The following is a 20,894-nucleotide window of genomic DNA, read 5'->3' on the forward strand; positions in this document are numbered from 1 at the left end:
AGGGACCTTACAAAATCAAGGGAAATGTCTCTGTTTTTATTTACTTATGGGTGGAATCACAGCGAGAAAATTCTGCTACTGAACTAAGGCCTCTAAATAAGATACTAGATTTCAATTTACCCCTAAATTCCTCCGGTCTTCCTCAATCATACTTCTCAACTGATTTAGATCAGAAGGTCTTAATGTCCGACGCCTGACGTTGATATTATGTAAATATGTATTACTATAGCTGCAAGTGTGCAGTATTGAAATGAACACCACTTAGGTATTCTTTATGTACACGCAGAGTGGTGATTTTCAGAGACTGCATTCCCTTTGTTCTGAAATATGTATAATGCAGTAGTTGGAATAATTAGTTCAATACCATTTTGTCATGGTACATCGTTACAGACACATCGCTTGAATGTAAAGGGTATGAGTACGGTTTATTAGTTTATAGAATATAATTATCTCTTTGTTTTTATGCAGACTGAGAGAACCATCTGTTTATGTAAAACTGTTCATTACAAGAGTATAAACGAATGAATTACAAAATGCATACCTGGAATGTGTCTTCACTGTTCATATTAAAGAGCTGATCTACCCCCGATCCTAAAATGATGGGTCCTGAATTTGTCCCCTCACCGTACACATAAAGGAAGACTGTTGCATCTGTGGCTGCTTCTTGGAAATCCCCAGTGATGACAGTGACCTTCCAAACTCCTTCTGTTAGGGGACAGTACAAGTGACATGATTGACTGTAAACAATGAAGTTTGGTGCAAGCATTGTCAGTAATTAAGTGTACAAATGACATTAACCCCACATTACTCTCTGTCTTTGTCTCACTATTAGCTCTGGTTCAGTACAACAGTCTAAATTTGCACCAGGACCTATAAATACATGTTCATTCCTTATTAGGTTAAATCTTAAAATGTTTTCTTAAAATAAATATTATTACCTACACACCACCTGCTTTAGAGGTTGTAAGAAGGCCCCCTGAAGATTAGCCAGCAGATGTATATTGAGACATGGAGTCCCAGATCTCATGGCTTAATTAGATATGGCAAAGGGCTATAGGTGTAGGAACTGCCGATATTGCCAGCAGGTTGTACGCACAAAGTTCGTGAAAGAGGGAAGGTAATGATGGAGTTAAGAATAATAAAATATTCCACTAATATTCTGTGTAGTTGTTATTTTTTTTTTTTTGCAACACGCTATACAATACATCTGCACATCCATGATGTTATAAAGTATTCTTATGAATATCCCAGCTGCCAGCTATTACATTTAAAAATACTGCAATGTTTTGTTTTTTTGGAAGTGGCATTTTTTTGCTGGAATGGTAATTCTACAATGTGTAACTTGAATGACCAGGATGTAGTAGGGTCTACTGGACCACCAGAAGGAGGTTTGATCCTGTTGTGCTGACAGCAAGATGACGGAACAGAGAGATTATATAGAGACAGTACACTCCATAGAGACAAACAGATCAGAGCTACAAGCTAAACTACTTTTAGCCCAGTAACAGCAGACCTTTATCACAGCAGCAAGAGATGGAAGGGTAAGGTTGACCTTAAAACTTTACCCAGAGGTTTAAATCAGAGGTGTTTAACCAAAATAATGATGTTATTACTGCTGCCTACCTTACTTTTTAGAATTTCATTATAAAGTTTAATGAAAACTAATTTCCTCTAGACTGTCATGATGTAAATATATTTTCCTAACCTCTTGTCATGAAGAGTTTAAAATTCACAGTAATGGATAGTGATAATGATTACAAGATGTATCCATTAAACAATGACTTATGGTCAAAAATAGCAAATTTAAAAACACTTCTTTACTCTATTATTTTACAACTTGGCTTATGAGGCCTGTGTTTTGCAGCTTATCATTCAACTCAAACACACATAATAAATAATGATTCTGCAACTGTAATATATTACTATTGAAACAAAAGTAACTTTTGTTTTGTTTTTTATTGTATGTATTGGGGCTGTAATATAGTCATTCTTGCCACCCAGAAGTGTGAATTTGAGCACAGGGCTTAATTTTGTATGTTGGTAATATTTTACAGTTTTTTTTGTTTTTTTTACTTACCAGTCATTTATTTTCCATACTTTTTTCAATTTGTTTATTGTGGCATTGAACTGCTGAATACCGCTGAAAGCATGTCGAATGCCGTGGGTCAAAATGCATGGTAAAAAAGTATAGTGTTCAAACTGTGGTTTTTTTTTTTTATATTTTTACAACAGTGCTTCTACCTGGCATTAAATAGTGTGTTGTAAAACCAGCATCAAATAAAAGGCAATTAGAAAACAATTTAAAAAAATAATTTGGGGGGGGGGGGGCGTGGCCTCCCAGCACATGAGAGCAGACGTGTGAGCCGAGGGCTCTCCTGATCCGCGGTATATACAGCCTGACAAACAGCCTGCCTGCCTACAACAACTGGCCCACCATGGCCTCTAAATACGCAAAAAAAATGTAAGCAAATAACGCTCCAGCTCGGACCTGTGGCATTGCCGACATTGCGGTACAGCATCCAATATGGCGCAGAGCGCCCTGCATCCCTGGCCTTGTGTTCTGATACTAGCGATACAACACCAACAGCTACACAGCCGGCCAGCCCAGCCACAGACTCCTCGGTAAATCGAATGCTGAAGGAATTGAAGCATTCTCTCCATGCTGAGCTTCACAAGATCTCTACTGAGATCAGATCAGATATACATGCCATAGGTGAGCGCACAACATGCTTGGAGGATAGGGCAGATGAATTGGTGAATGCACATAATTCATTAGGGGAGGCCCACACCTTGATGGAAATGAAGCTGCAAAAAATGGAAAAAAAATTGGCAGATCATGAGGATAGGGACCAGCGCAATAACGTCTGAGGAGGTCAAACCACAAGACTAGAACGAACTGTTCAAGACGCTTATACCTACCTTAGAATCCCAAGAAATGCTGCTATACTGCACTCATAGGCTGCCAAAACCCAAGCACCTGTCACCCTCCACACCTAGGGATGTTATCACTAGGGTCCATTACTATACAGTGAAAGACCGCATAATGCAGGCAGCAAGATAGGGGCCTACACTCACAGGTCGGTTTGAATGTGTACAATTGTTTGTCGACCTCTCCTCCACCACAATGCTTAAAAGACAGGCCTTCACTCCGATCACCAGAGCACTAAGAGCCACAAATGTGTCGTGTAAATGGGGCTTTCCGGCAAAGCTACTAGTGAGGTGAAATGGAGTAGACAAAAGCGTCTTTTCCCCATTGGATGGCAAGAATTTGCTATGTGAATGGAACATTTCCATTGAAACAGAAGATTCTGCGATGCACAACAAACCCAGATCACCTAAGAGACTCACCAAGGACCGGTCTACCATTTCAAAACCTACCTGAACCGGAATATGGAATGGTGATGCTATTCCACTTCATCCCACTCCGAGAAAAACTCACTGTGCCTTTCATACTGATTGCTTACCTTACATAGGTTTAATTGTTTATTGCTAAATACTTATGCTTAAGTTATGACTCTTATTAGTCAAGTGCCTTATCAGATTGCTGCCAAAGGGCAAGGGAGATCACCTTACCTTTACTCTAAGTTACCCCCCCACGGTGGCTAAGTAATATTTAGAACCACATTACCATCTGCCCCCCTACTACATGACGCTCCCAGATAGCGAATGGAGTACTGTACATAGTTCTATATTTAAGTTTGTGATTTATGTTGTTTTTGTTTTAATTTCCTCCTTTAATTTAAGACCGTGCCCACTGATCAGCTCCAACCTTTTGGGGTCTCACGTTCTATGGAACATCATACCGGTGTATCAAGGGGAGAATTCCCTGCCTTTATCTATGGTCCTAGGAAGTTTAGACTCTGTATCCTGCTTATACCCCTGGGTTTGATTCAGGCTATTGCCTGCATGGGTGGTCTCCTATGGGTCCGCTCAAAACAAAAAACATATAGGCCCACTGTCTCAAATAGTGACACAACTACACTCCCATGGTGCTAACTATATTTTCCCTTAATGCCAAAGGGCTTAACTCGCCCCATAAAAGACGCCTTGCACTGAAGGAGGCCAAACTACATAATGCCTATGTGTGTTTTTTTCAAGAAACCCCTTTTAAATGGGGAAACAGGCCTAAATTCGCATCCCTGTGGTTTCCTCATGATTACCACTCTTGCTTCCAGAAAAAAAAGAGGGGTGTCTCGATTTTAATCAGCAAAGGAATTTCTTTTACACTACTTCATAAGATAGGTGACAAAAAGGGGAGATACCTTATCTTCCAATGCAAACTTAACAGCAACCCCTATACGTTGATTAATGTCTATAGGCCGAATGAAAATCAATTGCAGTTTATGTCCAGTGTTTTGGCATTAGCTCAGTTGCACATGTTCGGGGAGGTGATTATTGGAGGTGACACTAATTTCTTGTTAGATGATACACTAGGCTTTGCTACCGCGGAGACACTGCAGTCTCGAACGTTACATAAATGGAGACAAATCTCTGCCCATGTCTGCTAAGCCTTAAGGTCTCACAATTTTATGGACCCATGGAGGGTGCAACACCCGACAGAATGGGACTTTACATATCACTCTACCGTGCACTACAGCTACTCACGAATAGACAGATTCTTAATACACTCCACTTCTTTGGCCAAAGTTGATCAGACTAGTATAGACCATTCCCCCACCTCACTGTCTCTCCGTGAAGAGTTCTCTACCAGGGGTACAGGAACCTGGAGACTTAATGAACATTTACTCACCAGCCCTGCAATAGTATCCCAAATCACAACTGACTTGCAATCCTACTTTGAATTTCACCCCCCCCCCCCCCCCTCCGACTCTTCCATAGACCACATCTGGCTGGCCCATAAGGCCTACATAAGGGGCACATTTATTAAACACGCTAGCTACGACAAGAAGGAGCGAGAACTTAAGTACGCCTCCCTCCTAATGGAACTCGCCTCCTTGACACATATGAATAAGCAAACTCCTTCACCCGACACACACTCAAAACTATTACGATTACAATCCCAACTTCTGGACTTAGAATTGGCAAAAACCACATTCCTATTGTAGAGAATGAAACAAATATTTTGCCACGGGGAACAAATACGGTGTGATATTGGCATCTAAGCTGAGATCTAAAGCTGTCGCCTCCAGAACCTGGGGTAACCTGGAAAAGGGAAAATTCTAGACCCTCAAAAGATTGTGAATGAATTTCCTGTTTTTTATAGTAATCATTTACAATTTGCACGACGACCAGTCGATCCCTACACCTACGAAAATGGATATAGATCAATTCCTCGACACTCTTGATCTCCCCACCTTGACTGACAATGATAGAGACCAGCTAACAAGTCCGTTAGACTTCCAAGAAATATCAGACTTAATCACCCAACTGCTGACACTGAAAACACCAGGACCAGATGGACTCTGTAATAAATATCATCAACAATTTTCTGCAATATTGGCCCCCCAACTTCAGAAGGATTTTACTCATTACTACACCACAGGGACCATGCTGACAGAAATGTTGAGGGCACATATTTCCACCCTCCCGAAACCAGGCAAGGCCAAGACCCAAAGTAAAAATTTCCGACCTATATCATTACTGAATTGTGATGCCAAAATGTACGCCAAACTGATTAGCAATAGGATAGTGAAGGTACTACCAACCTTAGTCCATAATGACCAATCGGGCTTTGTCAGGGGACGTCAGAGATTAGACAATTCCAGAAAGGTGCTGAATATGTTGGCGGAGATGGAGAGAAATAATGTCGGGGGCCTTTCCCTGGCACTTGATGCGGAAAAGGTCTTTGACAGATTGAACTGGCAGTATATGGTCGAAGTGTTGGAGAAATTTCCCTTTCCGCTGGCACTCATACGCGGAATTATGGCCCTGTACTGTGGACCGGCTGCTAGCGTATCACATGCTGTGTTTTTATAAACAGAATTTAGAATCACTTATGGCACCCGGCAGGGCTGCCCTCTTTCACCTCTACTGGACATTCTCTCTATCGAACCCTTAGCAGCAAAAATCAGAGCACATGAATAGATTATAGGGATTTGAGTCAGAGGCAATGATTATTGCTAAGCACTTGACATTTTCATAGCCATGTCTGACCCTGGCAGGTCCCTCCCCCCTCTACTGTCTCTGATAGATACATTTGGGAAAATCTCCTATTACAAGCTAAATTGTGATAAGACCCAGACACTACCGATAAGACTGGTGAATCATATTGTCAATGAGTTACGTAACTCATTCACATTTGACTGGAGGTCCACCTTTCTGGTATACCTTGGCATCAAGATCTCTACCTCCACTGCCAACGTTGTGAAATACAGGGAGTGCAGAATTATTAGGCAAGTTGTATTTTTGAGGATTAATTTTATTATTGAACAACAACCATGTTCTCAATGAACCCAAAAAACGAATTAATATCAAAGCTGAATATTTTTGGAAGTAGTTTTTAGTTTGTTTTTAGTTATAGCTATTTTACGGGGATATCTGTGTGTGCAGGTGACTATTACTATGCATAATTATTAGGCAACTTAACAAAAAACAAATATATACCCATTTCAATTATTTATTTTTACCAGTGAAACCAATATAACATCTCAACATTCACAAATATACATTTCTGACATTCAAAAACATAACAAAAACAAATCAGTGACCAATATAGCCACCTTTCTTTGCAAGGACACTCAAAAGCCTGCCATCCATGGATTCTGTCAGTGTTTTGATCTGTTCACCATCAACATTGCGTGCAGCAGCAACCACAGCCTCCCAGACACTGTTCAGAAAGGTGTACTGTTTTCCCTCCTTGTAAATCTCACATTTGATGATGGACCACAGGTTCTCAATGGGGTTCAGATCAGGTGAACAAGGAGGCCATGTCATTATATTTTCTTCTTTTATACCCTTTCTTGCCAGCCACGCTGTGGAGTACTTGGACGCGTGTGATGGAGCATTGTCCTGCATGAAAATCATGTTCTTGAAGGATGCAGACTTCTTCCTGTACCACTGCTTGAAGAAGGTGTCTTCCAGAAACTGGCAGTAGGACTGGGAGTTGAGCTTGACTCCATCCTCAACCCGAAAAGGCCCCACAAGCTCATCTTTGATGATACTAGCCCAAACCAGTACTCCACCTCCACCTTGCTGGCGTCTGAGTCGGACTGGAGCTCTCTGCCCTTTACCAATCCATCCATCTGGTCCATCAAGACTCACTCTCATTTCATCAGTCCATAAAACCTTAGAAAAATCAGTCTTGAGATATTTCTTGGCCCAGTCTTGACGTTTCAGCTTGTGTGTCTTGTTCAGTGGTGGTCGTCTTTCAGCCTTTCTTACCTTGGCCATGTCTCTGAGTATTACACACCTTGTGCTTTTGGGCACTCCAGTGATGTTGCAGCTCTGAAATATGGCCAAACTGGTGGCAAGTGGCATCTTGGCAGCTGCACGCTTGACTTTTCTCAGTTCATGGGCAGTTATTTTGCGCCGCTATTCTCCACACGCTTCTTGCGACCCTGTTGACTATTTTGAATGAAACGCTTGATTGTTCGATGATCACGCTTCAGAAGCTTTGCAATTTTAAGAGTGCTGCATCCCTCTGCAAGATATCTCACTATTTTTGACTTTTCTGAGCCTGTCAAGTCCTTCTTTTGACCCATTTTGCCAAAGGAAAGGAAGTTGCCTAATAATTATGCACACCTGATATAGGGTGTTGATGTCATTAGACCACACCCCTTCTCATTACAGAGATGCACATCACCTAATATGCTTAATTGGTAGTAGGCTTTCGAGCCTATACAGCTTGTAGTAAGACAACATGCATAAAGAGGATGATGTGGTCAAAATACTCATTTGCCAAATAATTCTGCACTCCCTGTATAACTATAACCCCCTAAAACACACCTGCATCACAGAACTGAGTAAATGGAAGCACATACATTTATCATGGGTAGGGAAAATTAATGCCTAGAAGATGATTCTACTCCCTAAATTACTCAATGTTTTTATAATGCTCCCCTTAGTTATCCCAGCTGCCAACTGTAAATATCTACATCGATATGTTCCTCATTAATTTGGGACAAACATAAACCAAGAATAACACTACTAACCCTAAAAAAAATCTACTAAATTAGGAGGAGTGGGACTTCCTAACATATGGCTCTATTACAAAGCGGCTGTCCTGGCTTCAGGAGTCTCATTACATGCACCACAGGGTACCCTCCAGTGGGTTGATATGAAGAATGCACAAGCCAAATTGGGTACACTACTAGACTATATGTGGATGCCTAAGTGGCTGCGTGGGAGGGCCTTTCCTCTCTTCCCTACGACTGCTGTAAGTCAGGGCTTCCTTACGACCTTAGGGGCGGGGACCTACTTTCATATCAGGGCCCCTTTGACAGCTCTTAAAGTGGCTTTCCCATGGGTCTCGCTTGAGGCTTGGACATAGAGGCATCATGAAGATGCAGGATCTCTACAAAGATGGGGAAGTCATGCCTTCTTGACACTGAAATGCACATATGGCATCCCAGATCAGGAAGCATTCTTATTCCTATTGTTCCCAACTACTTTAGACACAAGAGATCACCAATTGGTGGCCTTGACAATATTGGCAGCACAAAACTTTAATAGCAACAAAAATGGAAGACCTATTCCGACAAGGGGCGACCTAGACCCTACTATCTGACGAATTTCAAGACCAACAAACCAGGTTAAGTGCGATCACAGTCATATCTATGGTTTGTTCTTTTTCATTGTTCCCATTATAGTTTTAAATTTACCTGCTGTGTTGTCTGCCAGAATACAAAATGACCGATCACACTGACAGCCACAGTCTTCATAGTTAATAAGATGTTCGTATGTTCCATATGTAAGATTACTAAACTATGTATCGCAGTTTACCAGCTGGCCACACAGTTGACAGTAAAGCGGTGGTCATGGCATTGGTTATGTACGAACTAACATGTATACACATATGCTGCTGTTACAATAAAATGTTGAAAAACTGTTGGTTATGAATGTCTGCATGAGCAGATAACATTGTCTCCCTTACCCCTCTTCTTTATCTGTACCACTCCAACATAAAAAACATTTCAAAAAATACGAATTAAAAAAATAAATAAATGAATTTGACTCTGATAGTCACAGCTATGAGAGCTATGAGAAGCACTCAGCAACAGCATTGAAATGAAATACATGTTTATATGCTACACAACATTACATGTATTAAAATAACCATTGACCATAAATAGGTTGCCATTTAAAAAATGTCAGAGGTAACTACCACTTCATCCAGCCTTGAGGGTTGTTTGGTTAAGTTCATAATTAATCATGGGAATTCCATAGTCCTTTAACTTTAATACAATCCCCCCAATTTAATACAGAAGACCCAGTAGAGGTGCTACTTTTTAAAACAAAGGCTGAAAAAAGACTTGAAACTATCAAATTCAGCCTTTCTCATATCCGTTTTTACTGTTCATCCAAAAGATGGCAAAAAAAATGTGCACATAAAGCCACTGTGAGTAAGAACACAATATCCTGACAAGGCTGGAAACCACTTTCTAGCCTTCTGGAAGAAACTGGCACACAGACTGAAGCAGGCTGTGACACGCACAGCGGATGAGTGCTTACCCGAGGTGCCATCTCCATGCTCCCGACACAGGCAAGCAATCCTCAGACCGAAGAGTGCAGACCAATGGCGCCGGAGAAAGTGACGCCTCCCGCCCACACGCAAACCTACTCGACTGTGTAGGGATAAGATGGGGACCCTTCACAAGGACTCGCTCACAAGCAGCTGAACAGCAACAACGGTGACGGGCTCATGCCGGAATGCCTACTCTCTCTGAGGTACCAGGGGGAATCCTGATTGTGCTGAGAGGCCTAAACTGCTGATCCTCCTTAAGCTCTGACAGCCTGCAGTACTCATCCTGGTTACGGGACTCTGTTCATCCTCTGGCTGGCATAGGTTAACCTGGGCCGGAAGGGCTCAATGGCCATTCACTTTACCTTCTGAAGATATATGGGCAACGTCCAACTACTCTAGCAACTTCTTATGCCGTTCTGAAAGTAAATTACTCGCTCCACAGCTAACAAGATATCCCTCTGACTGGTTTGGGGCCTCCTAAGGGACTTATCATGTCATATGCTCATGTTATATGCTTTATACCTTGTTCCTTTCATTCAACCTACTAGCCAAGCATGGTACCTAACATCTACTTAATACCTAGGTTACTATATTTCCTATGTGCCTAGCATGTTCCATATCATAAAAGTGCTGTGTTTCTCTTAGGACAGGTTTTAGCTACACCGTTAACATCACTCTTGTACTTGTCTGCTAAAATGTCTTTATCAGCTTACATGTACCACTATGCACGCAAAATTATTACTACCCAAAAAATGTGCTGTATTATTGAATGCCCTTTACTGTTTAACTACGTATGCTAATTCTCTTGCAATTGCTGTTGGGGCAGTGTAAGATTATTTGTTCCTCTGATGCACAAAAAATAAAATACAAATAGGTTTAAAAGCATATGTGTTTATTTTTTTAGTTTTTTCTAAAAGTCATTATTTGTATAGATCTTACTTCCATTTGTTTTACATAAAATCGTATTACGAGGGGGGGGAGCTAGCCAGCGCTCTGATCAGTTGCATTAGTTCCGAGCTCCGGCAACCGGCCTGCAAAACAGCGAACCACAAAAAGCAGTGATCTCCGGTCTCCAAAAGCACCACCCGATGAAGAAAGCCATGGGGAAACACTCCCAAAAGTCTTGAGGGTCTAGCAGGGGACAAACCCGCGATATCGGACTGCTCCTCTCATGACCTCCAGGGTCCAAGATGGAGATGCATTCCCAGACTTACCTCGGGATTCTTCTCTGCCTCTAACGAAGAGGACCAGAAGGAAGACGAGCTCTTACCACAGCTGGGGGGCAATAGAGCTTTGTCACTGAAAGGAATCTCCACTAGCCGATAAACAGATTTAAACACCATGGTGGCCAACCTTAAAGCCTTTTTTGCATCTGAGATAGGCACACTAAAGAAAGAGATTGTCACACTGTCTGGCTGCATTCAAACTACAGAAGACGACATTAAAGGCCTAGGACTCCACAGGACAAACCACAGCTGCAACCCAAATACAAGTTCAAAGCGACCAGTGCACATTACTGAATGACAAAGTGGGCCAGCTGGAATATAATGCAAGACAGCGTAATCTGAAGGTGAGAGGGATCCCAGACACCATAGATGCAGGTGAACTGCCACAATTTATCAGGCGTTTACTCTCTGCCCCACTGTCACATAACCAGGCTAAATGCCTAACCCTGGAGGGCCTCTACCGCTTACCCAGACGACCTTTCACCAACTCATTACCCCCAGGAATGTCATACTCGGCTTTCGATCACGGGCTGACAAGGAAGTACTTATGGCCGTAGTCAAAGGTCAAACGCCATATGTGTTTGAACAAAACCCACTGAGTTTTTACCATGACCTCAGCCAACTGACACTACAATGGAGGGCATCCCTGCGAGATGTGACCATTCGTTAGAGAACCGCAGCAGTCCCATACAAGTGGGGTAGCCCACAAGCCCTTATTGTGGAGAAGCAAGGCAAGAGATACAGACTGACCTCAAAGGCGACCGCACGCACATTCATGCAATCACTGGGACTCACCATGCCAAACATGGGCCGGTCGACTGACAGACCTATACACCTCTGGGATGTAGACAACATAGCGATCTTCACACCAAGCAGTTCCACTGCTCCAGGATGAGCAACCGATGGCAAAAGTGCAACAGGAATTGCACACCTACGCCTATGATAATGTTGATGTTCATTGTTCTTTTTTGCATTTGTTTTCACTTACATATTATTTTATTCTTCAACAACCATGAATAGCAAGAAGCTATATATATTTTGGAAGCTCACTGGGAGCTGCAGGGCTATACAAATGTGGTGCCTATGTTTTAGTCCTCCTATACTCCTAGTCTAAAATCAGTGAGACACTGTCCTAATTCCTATAATTCCTATATGGCTCCTCACGTCACCTCTCCCCCCCTCCCACCCCTTGAGCGCCGAGGTAATGGAATTTAAAACCATAACTCTTCTATACATATCACCATGCCTAAGGCATGACCATACGCATAGTATACCCTTATCAGGTCCTTAATGGATCTAGAGAGTGTGCTCTACGAGCTCACATTAATACAGGCTCACTTCTAGTTAACTCTAATATTACCTTCAGGAGATGGATAATGGTCCCTTACTATTCCCATATGGCCTGGACAGGTATCCATTCAATAAAGGCAACCCATTTGCGACTGAAGTTTTAAAAGTTACACGCTACGGGCCTGGTTACCAGAGCATGATTATACCTATTTTCTTATTTACAAAAAAAGAGGCTGAATTCCGTAAGAGTTAAACCTCTGCACTAATGGCAACTTATACAATTGTACAACTACCACAGCTCTTTGTTTTATCATGTATCCTGTATCTTATGCAAGTGCCTCAATAAAAGAACGAATTAAAAAAAAAAAATGTTGTATTACATTTTGACCTGAAAAGTACCAAGTACATCTATAAACACCCCAAAAAAATAAAATATACAAAAATACATGCTGTACATTTGCTGTATTGAATTTCACAAGTATTTGATCAAGCTAAATGTTTTGAAGGGGAATATTCTCTAGGTTAAAATATTAAGAAACTTTAATTTTATTAAAATTATGAAACTTTACCATATTCTTCATCCAACTGTTTTGCTCTATTAGTGATCTGCATTTCTAAAAAAGAAAATGTGAAAATGGGATTTAAGAGCGGGTTTTCAAAGTGATGGTATCACTTACATGTTTGCTTTGTTTAGCTATAGCTACCTTCCTAACCCTACCCGTGCATTTAATTATTTCAGTGACTGTTACACTGGACTGTTTCCCTAGTATTGGTGCTGGAAATAAAAAAATAATTCTCTGTAGAACTTTCATGGTTTTCTTCTAACCACAGACGATCAATAGAATTACCAAACAAGTAATTATCCTTAACTAAACATTCTAATACTTTGCATGACTATTTAATTCACTTGAATAACATGCCAAATTGTCAAATATAGCAGCACAAAGAGGATCTGTAAAGCCGTACTTCCTTTTTAGGTTGATAAAATTAGCATCATTAAATTGGTTGATAACACCAAGTTATAAGTAAGGCCTCAATGTATTCTATCTGCCGATAACAGTTGAAAATTATCACCTTTATTCTCCGATTTTTTTTAATTGAATTTCTGCTGGATTTAATGTCTTCTGAAATTCAAGTAGCAACTTTGATAAATGGGTCAGCTGACCAAAACAAAATTGAATTGAAAGCACATTTATTTTCCTTTTTAATGAACAACCCTGTTAGTTACTTTAACAAAATGTAAAAAGCATATGAGGGTCAATATGACCCTCATAGTTGCACAAGGATGGTATAATAACTTCATTGTGTCCCATCCTGCTCTGCCATAGGTGAAGGCATGTCTACTAAACAGTGAGCAGCCACTAGTTACTTGGTTGTGCAGTCCCTAATAAAAAAAGAGGAGGGGGACTTGGCTCCGTTGGGCATTGGGTGAGGACTTAAACGTAAATAATGTAGGTGGATAGGTCACTGCCTCACCCACGGTAATCTTCTTGGTTGGGAGTTTCAATTAAAGAAAAAAACTAGGAGGGTGATTTCTAAAATCATCCTAGTGTCCCTCAAACCCCCACTCATGAGCAGAGGCAAGGGGCTATTATTTAACAAATGGAAAGAGAGTGGACATCAAAGTCAGTGTTCATTTTGTTGACTAACAATTTAAGTCAGATTTTAGCCGACTAAAACTAGAGTAAAACTAAGTCAATTCAGATTACTAAAATACTATTAAAACTTAAATGGCTTTTTAGTCAAAAGACTATGACTAAAACTAAATTTAAATTTGCCGCCAAAATTAACAATGCCGCCAAAATTAACACTGACCCAGGTGTTCGCCCCCCAGCCCCCACACATAAGCAGCGAGTGGAAACTATGTAGTAAAGAAGGGGACATCCTAAAGCTCCCCACAGAATCTAGTTAATCAATCTGAACTGATCAATGGCGTACCGGGAGTCGATAAACTCTTGATAAAGATGATTAGCTCTAATTTGAATTGAAGCCTGAGTTTCCACTGGAATGGTAGTAAATAATAATTGGACTTCACATACCCAGAGACAGGGTTTGCAGAAGAGAAATCCTAAACAGTAAGTAGGACACTATAGCATTAGAAATACATGTCTGCATGCCTAACGCTATAGAGTTCCTTTAACCCCTTAAGGACCAAACTTCTGGAATAAAAGGGAATCATGACATGTCAGACATGTCATGTGTCCTTAAGGGGTTAAATGCTCTGCCTACTTGGTGGCTATGCAACACGTTTATTTACTGGAATGTTACATCACTTGGAAGTATACTATTATGTTTAAAGTTCCTGGTATTTTTTTACTGATATGTTTTAAGGAATTTAGAAAATAGCAAATCATTGCTGACCTTAAAATTTCTATTAATGCTATATAGTATTAGATCATGTCATATTATTAGATTTCTGTTAAATAAACTGTTGATGCTTTCACTTCCTTGAGTTCTGTGTTTACAAAATACTTCATCCAGAAGACATTTGTACTGAATACATTTGAAATGATTTAATACGATAACATTACCTTCCACCCGAAGTTCAACTTCTGAACAAAGGACACCCTCTGACATGAAGGGAAGCCACCTAGTTGGGATTACAAAAGACGGATACAATCAGTGGCAGGTATGTTGATGGTATCATTATAGGTGGAGTCAAATGTGTAACTAATTTATTTTGAACTTCCCCATGTCATGTTATAAAAAAAAAAAATCCTATTAATAAAGTAATTCATAACTTTTCTATCCTCTCCCCAAAAAACGTGGTTGCATATTAGCTGAAAATGTTTTACAACTTTCTTCTTGTAGGTACTAAAACCATAAATTGTATTAAATCTATTATGTCCCATATCTGAAAGTTTCTTTACTTCCAACTTACTATGTATACATGGCAGCATTTGTAAGTATTGGCTCATAAAGGCAATATCAATGATCTATGATTCAATCAATGTGATTTCAAATTCTTAATAAATATTCTCGATTTAACTGCAGTGTCAGAAATAAGGAAAAATATATGTATCTGTCGTAGTAAAATGTAATTTTCTTCCACAAATGCAGTCAAACTTATGAGAGACAAAATGATACTAAACGTGTCATTCATTTCTAATTTTACTATTTTAATATATATACATATATTAAAATAGGAAAATGTAAAAAAAAATGATATATATATATATAGAGAGAGAGAGAGAGAGAGAGAGAAAATATTCTTTCAAAATTTATTTTTTGAAAGTTTTAATATGATGTATAACTTCCATGGAACCTGCTTTCTTTGAGGTATTAAATTAATTAATATTATCATTTTCCTTCCATGATCTCTCTCTTTTTTTTTTAAACTATAAAGTAAAGTTCAAGGCTTTGTAATAATTTACACACAATAGTAAGCAATCTATTTAGAAATTAGCATGCACGAAACTATGCAGTTGTAAGACATATTCTACTTGCAGATAGAAAAAACAAAAATGTGGGTAATAGAATATATACTAAATTAATATGTATATAAAATGTGTAATGTTCTGTATTATTCTACTTGCTGCAGTGGACTATCCTGCCCTTAACCCCTTAAGGACCAAACTTCTGGAATAAAAGGGAATCATGACATGTCACACATGTCATGTGTCCTTAAGGGGTTAAAGGGACACTGTGGTCACTATAACAATTGGAGTTCCCAGGCACTGTCCCTCCATTCATTATCAAACCATTTTTGAGCAGTTTCAAACATGGGTCCCTGGCACCCACAGTCTGGCCCCTACTAGAGGTGTGGCTAAGGGAGAAAGCAACACTTCCTTCATATAGGAAGAGGCAGTTCTTATAGGCTAAAAGCAGTTATCTGACACTCTCAGCCAATCACAGCTGCTCAGGCTAATACTTCCTCATTAGTCAAATCAGCAAGGAGGTGTTTAATGCTGAATAATATGACAGCACTAGGGGACTCCACACACCAGTTCATTTAGATTAAGAAAATATAGGTCCTACACCAGGCGTAGGTCCTACAACCAGATGTTTTGGATTACACCTTCCATGATGCTTTGTCAGCATTATGGGTGTAAGAGCATTATGGGGGATGTAGTCCACAACATCTGGAGTGCCGAAAGTTGCCTATCCCTGTCCTACACTGTTTCAGGTGTTATAAATAATGACACTGCAAGCTATTAGTGTATAGCAGCCATGTTTCAGGAGATACAGGAAGGAAGCACACACCCCAACCGGAAGCACTTGCAATAGAAAATAAACCATAGAGTTAGTTGCATGTAAACCAAACATAACATCCATAACATCTCCCTCTTTTCGTATTAATAAATCAACATTGTGAAATTTGGAGTCCAAATCACTGTCCTTGTAATAATTCTACAGGTTAGGTCTCTCATGTGGTTGTGAATGTCTGCCACTACGAGCGAAGACTGGTCCGGGTTGTGCAAATAGTCTTTTAGCCCTCTCTGAGGTTGCTGGACTCTTCCCACCACTTGCTGGCATGCTTTGAACTTGACTGCCGTCAGGTCCTGCTTGCTCAGAGCTGTCTTTAGTACTAGTCTGTGGTATCACGTCTGCACACTCTTTACTGCTGACATGTGAGTGTGTCCTTGTAATGCCAGGTGTGTCTGGTTTGTCAACTGGATATTGTGAATCGGGCTTCTCGCCTACTCGCAGATCCACATACACATTGTGCCTTTCACTGCAACAGTTCAGACAAGAGAGATGCCAAGACCAAAGTAATAGAATTCAGAGATCTGGGTAGGATATTTAACTAACACTTCACAAACAAGTTTACATTTTTGAGCTTAATTTCTATTTTTTTTTTATTTTGTTTAATTTAATGAGGCATTTAATTCCTTTATTCCCGGGATGGTTAGAATAAAACAGGAGCACAAAGGCACTGAATTAAAATAATTTAATTTTCCTTAATTGGTATTTAAATTCAGGTGGAAATATTATCCACTTTAGGTAGGTTGTTAGATGTTTTGTAAACTGCAAGAGTTGCAAAACATTAGTAGGTGATCCGTGTCTTCAAAGTTGTTTGTAATGCACTAATGAACATACTAATGAATATACCATGCATTGTTCTCTAAGATACTCCAGTGATCAGCTTTCTTTACACCAGAAGAAAAACATGACTGTCATTCTTAATCAAGACTGCCATTCTTCATCAACTCTGGGTCACAAGCTATACATTTTCAGTGTGCTCAGTAATGTATTTAATAACATCTAGGCATTTTAAATGTGCCTCAACTCAGAAGAAGCTTAGAAAGGTCATTTTATTAACTAGTTCACTTCTGAGCTGTTCAAAAACATACTTTCAGAGAAAACGAAACTTGTGGGTCAGGATTGTGGAGTATGGATTGTTATTTAATTTACACATATAGATTCAATATCTAAAGGTTATCAGGTAGAATACTTAAATAGACACTATAGTCACCAGAACCACTTAATGTAATGGTTCTGGTGTTTATAGCATGTCCATGCAGCCATAGCACTGTAAACTTTTCAGAGATAAGGCAGTTTTTACATTACTACCTAAGAACACCTGTAGTGACCGTCACTCAAACAGTCAATAGAGGTGCTTCCTATGTCAGTGCTGCACATTGTGTAGCACTGGAATTTAGCGTTCCCCATGATTCAATGCATCTATATAAAAAGATGCTGATTGGTGCAGCGCTGGAGGCAGGATTAGATGAGGCAAGTCACAACAATACCAGTGTGGCATGGGAGAAAAGGTGAGTAAAATCACCTTTAACCTACGGAGAGAGTGGGGCCAGGGACCTAATGCTGCATTCAAGGACTATAGTGTCAGGAAATAAAATAGAATAAACTAGATCCCTCTGACACCTACACACTATAAGCTACAGATGACCGGGATCAGTCATCTGTTGGTAACATCTGTTATATCTGAAGGAAGCCATTGAGGCCTATATTGAAAGGCCTGAAAACTGACAAGGATATTTGAAGCAGCCTAGACCACTTATTATCTTGAATAATCCATCACACAGCCGAGAAAATGGATGTATAGGCATGCTGCAATTTCAGTTTGAGAAGAACAGGAAGTTTAACATTCTCTCCAAGATAACAGACCTATTCATCAAGCATATTCCAAAAGAGACAGTGATATGAGTACGACCTCCTCACCGCTTAAAATTCTTACGGTAAGTGTGAATGAGAGAGTAAAGATCTCACGATGGACCTCCATAATGAAAGAAGTTTATAGAAAATCCACAAAAAATCCAAAATGTAGGGCATTCCAATATAGCTAGAAATTTGACTTTTCTCCAAGACCTTGTTGTGTCGTCTTAATGACTCATCTATTTCTAATTCTACATTGCCTATATTAGATTATGTTTTCTGGATCATAAAGAGGCCCAAAGTAATGTCCATGAGTTTGTTTCTTACACTCAATCACAGAAACAGAGTTGAAAACAGAGCTGTATTTAGAAAGATGCCAATTTTCCAGATATTCTTCAATTCTACTTCTATTCCAGAAAACTGGATTTTGGCAGATGATTGTATTTGTTTTAATATAATGGTCCCTGAGGAAGTTCCTTAATGGAACGAAATGCGTGGGACCATATAATTTTTATTGTTTTATCATTTTATTCCCATAACAAAACACATTTTAATGACCTACTACTCACAGTCCTGGTTGGTTCATGATTAACAATGGTGACTACAAGCACAGGAAGAGACCATAGCCCCCATCACCTTTGGGGGAGTCACCCTTGGAGCACTTTAAATTCTAAATACTTGAGAGAGCAATCTATCATAGTGTAACTTACCTATACTATAGCAGTATCACACTATATTCTGTTAATTTTTATTTCAGAAATATTACCTGTATCCCAGATTGATTGTTTATATCTTTTCCAGAAACTTTTGAGATCACAGCAAAATTTGATGGAAAGAAATCAATATTCAGTTTCCCTCCATAAAAGTGCCTTCGGCAGTTGTTGTTTTAAATACTATTTTAGTTCATTTATACTGCAGCAAACCAATCCATGTATGTGTATAATATGTGTGTATTTTTTTAATTATATAATTCTATAAGGCAGAAGTCTAAAATGATATTAACAATGCTCTTGGTGACGTTCGGTAACATTTTGTTTACTTTTGAGCGTTTAAGTTTCCCGAACAAAGGTTCAATTTTTAACAGAGATGCGAAGAAAGAATGACTGCCCCATGTGACAAGTGTTGTGATCTTAGGAAAATGAAAGTTCAGCAATCGGCAGCAAACCTTATTTTGACACATACCTTCTGGATTATTGGTAGGCTACTTTTCCATAAAAGTGACATTAAACATGTAAGTGTCCTTGAGGAGAAGGAGATATACAGCATTTAAAAGGACATGCATAAGGTTTGTGATGACTTGAATGATTGTTACCGTTCACAGTTGAAGATATATTCAGAATCTTTTGCTTGTTCCGTGATGATTACTTTCTCACAATGCCAGTACTGTGACTTGTGATTGGCCTCACAACCTAGGTGTATTTTTTCAAGCTTCCCAAGTGACACTGCTTCAATTTCAAAGACATCAAGCTAAGGGATGAAAGTAATGCCAAATGTAAAAAAAAAAAAAATCAGACAATAAATATCCCGAGTTTCTGCTCAGTTACCTGAACAAATCCTGCCACTGCATAATATAGTTTTAATACCGATACGTGCTCATTGCTCACATAGATTTATTTTTCTAAACTTTTTCTGAAACTAAAAAGAAATAACTGTGGGAGGAACGTACTGATAAAATACAATAGAAACTTGAATTTTAACAAATAATTACTGGTTTTGGCGTTACATACTAATACGTAATAGTAATTCAGTATGCAAATAGTGAGTAGCAAGTATATGTAATAACTACAGAGATATATTCTCAAATTAGAACTATTTGGCTGACCTCACTGTAAACATACAAGGTAATTTGCTTTTGGAACATGCTATTACTTCGAAGTGATATTTCAGTGGGCATTTAGTTTGCTATTTTTAGCAGTAGAGCGATTATATCCACTACATTGATTTTATTTTAGTTAAAACATAAATAATACAAATTTGATGAAAGTATCATTATTGCTACATCTTCTTCATACATTGTTTGTGTATAATATCATTTTCTGAGTTGCAGATGGTTAGTTCATGCCCTTTCTTTAAATGCCCAAATACATTTTTTCAACGCATTGGACAGTAAAATCGGATACATCTGAGGGGGTAGAATCTTGATCAGGGATGCCCAAAAGGTAGATCTCCAGATGTTGTAGAACTTCCACTCCCATGATGCTTTGCTTGCCTTTAGAATGAATTTAGAATGACAAGGCATCATGGAAGCTGTAGTTTTAAAACATCTGAGGATCTACCTTTTGGGCACCCCTGATTTAGATAATGATTGGGAACAAAGTGAAAATAGACTAAACTGGGCAGATAATATGTTCTAGGAGGGATGCAATCAGCATTTTAGTGATATGGAAATTGGTCTCAAACACATAAGGCAGGCTGAGTACGTCCCAGTCTTTAGTGAGACAACATTGGAAGCTTTTGAGAGCAGATTACTAACAACCTCCCAAGACATTAGTTTTTATAATGTGCTATTAAGGATAAGCTTACCACTTTAAAATAATATATGTTTCACAGGAAGGTAGAGTGCATGTCTACAGAAGCACATATATGAGACTCGGGTGGAGGTAACATGAATGGGAGTTAGTAATATCCTAGATCTACAGTATCTACAGACTGTGGGCAAGTACGGACACTTTGCAAAG

The 20,894-nt window shown here is 39.4% G+C and overlaps 1 protein-coding gene across 1 annotated transcript in view; it reads right to left on the bottom strand.

Annotated features, from left to right (window-relative positions):
- The window catches only part of RP1 (RP1 axonemal microtubule associated), a 351,147-nt gene that overhangs the window by 199,654 nt on the left and 130,599 nt on the right, over nt 1-20,894 (bottom strand). Inside the window, exons 22-25 of the mRNA XM_063451391.1 lie at nt 19,529-19,683; nt 14,691-14,749; nt 12,729-12,773; nt 542-705 (exon numbers count right to left, since the gene is read on the bottom strand). Of these exons, the coding sequence (XP_063307461.1) occupies nt 542-705; nt 12,729-12,773; nt 14,691-14,749; nt 19,529-19,683 (423 nt within the window). The remainder of the gene's footprint in view (nt 1-541; nt 706-12,728; nt 12,774-14,690; nt 14,750-19,528; nt 19,684-20,894) is intronic.

This window comes from Pelobates fuscus, chromosome 4 (genome assembly GCF_036172605.1).
Source record: "Pelobates fuscus isolate aPelFus1 chromosome 4, aPelFus1.pri, whole genome shotgun sequence".
In the NCBI taxonomy this organism is placed as follows: domain Eukaryota; kingdom Metazoa; phylum Chordata; class Amphibia; order Anura; family Pelobatidae; genus Pelobates; species Pelobates fuscus.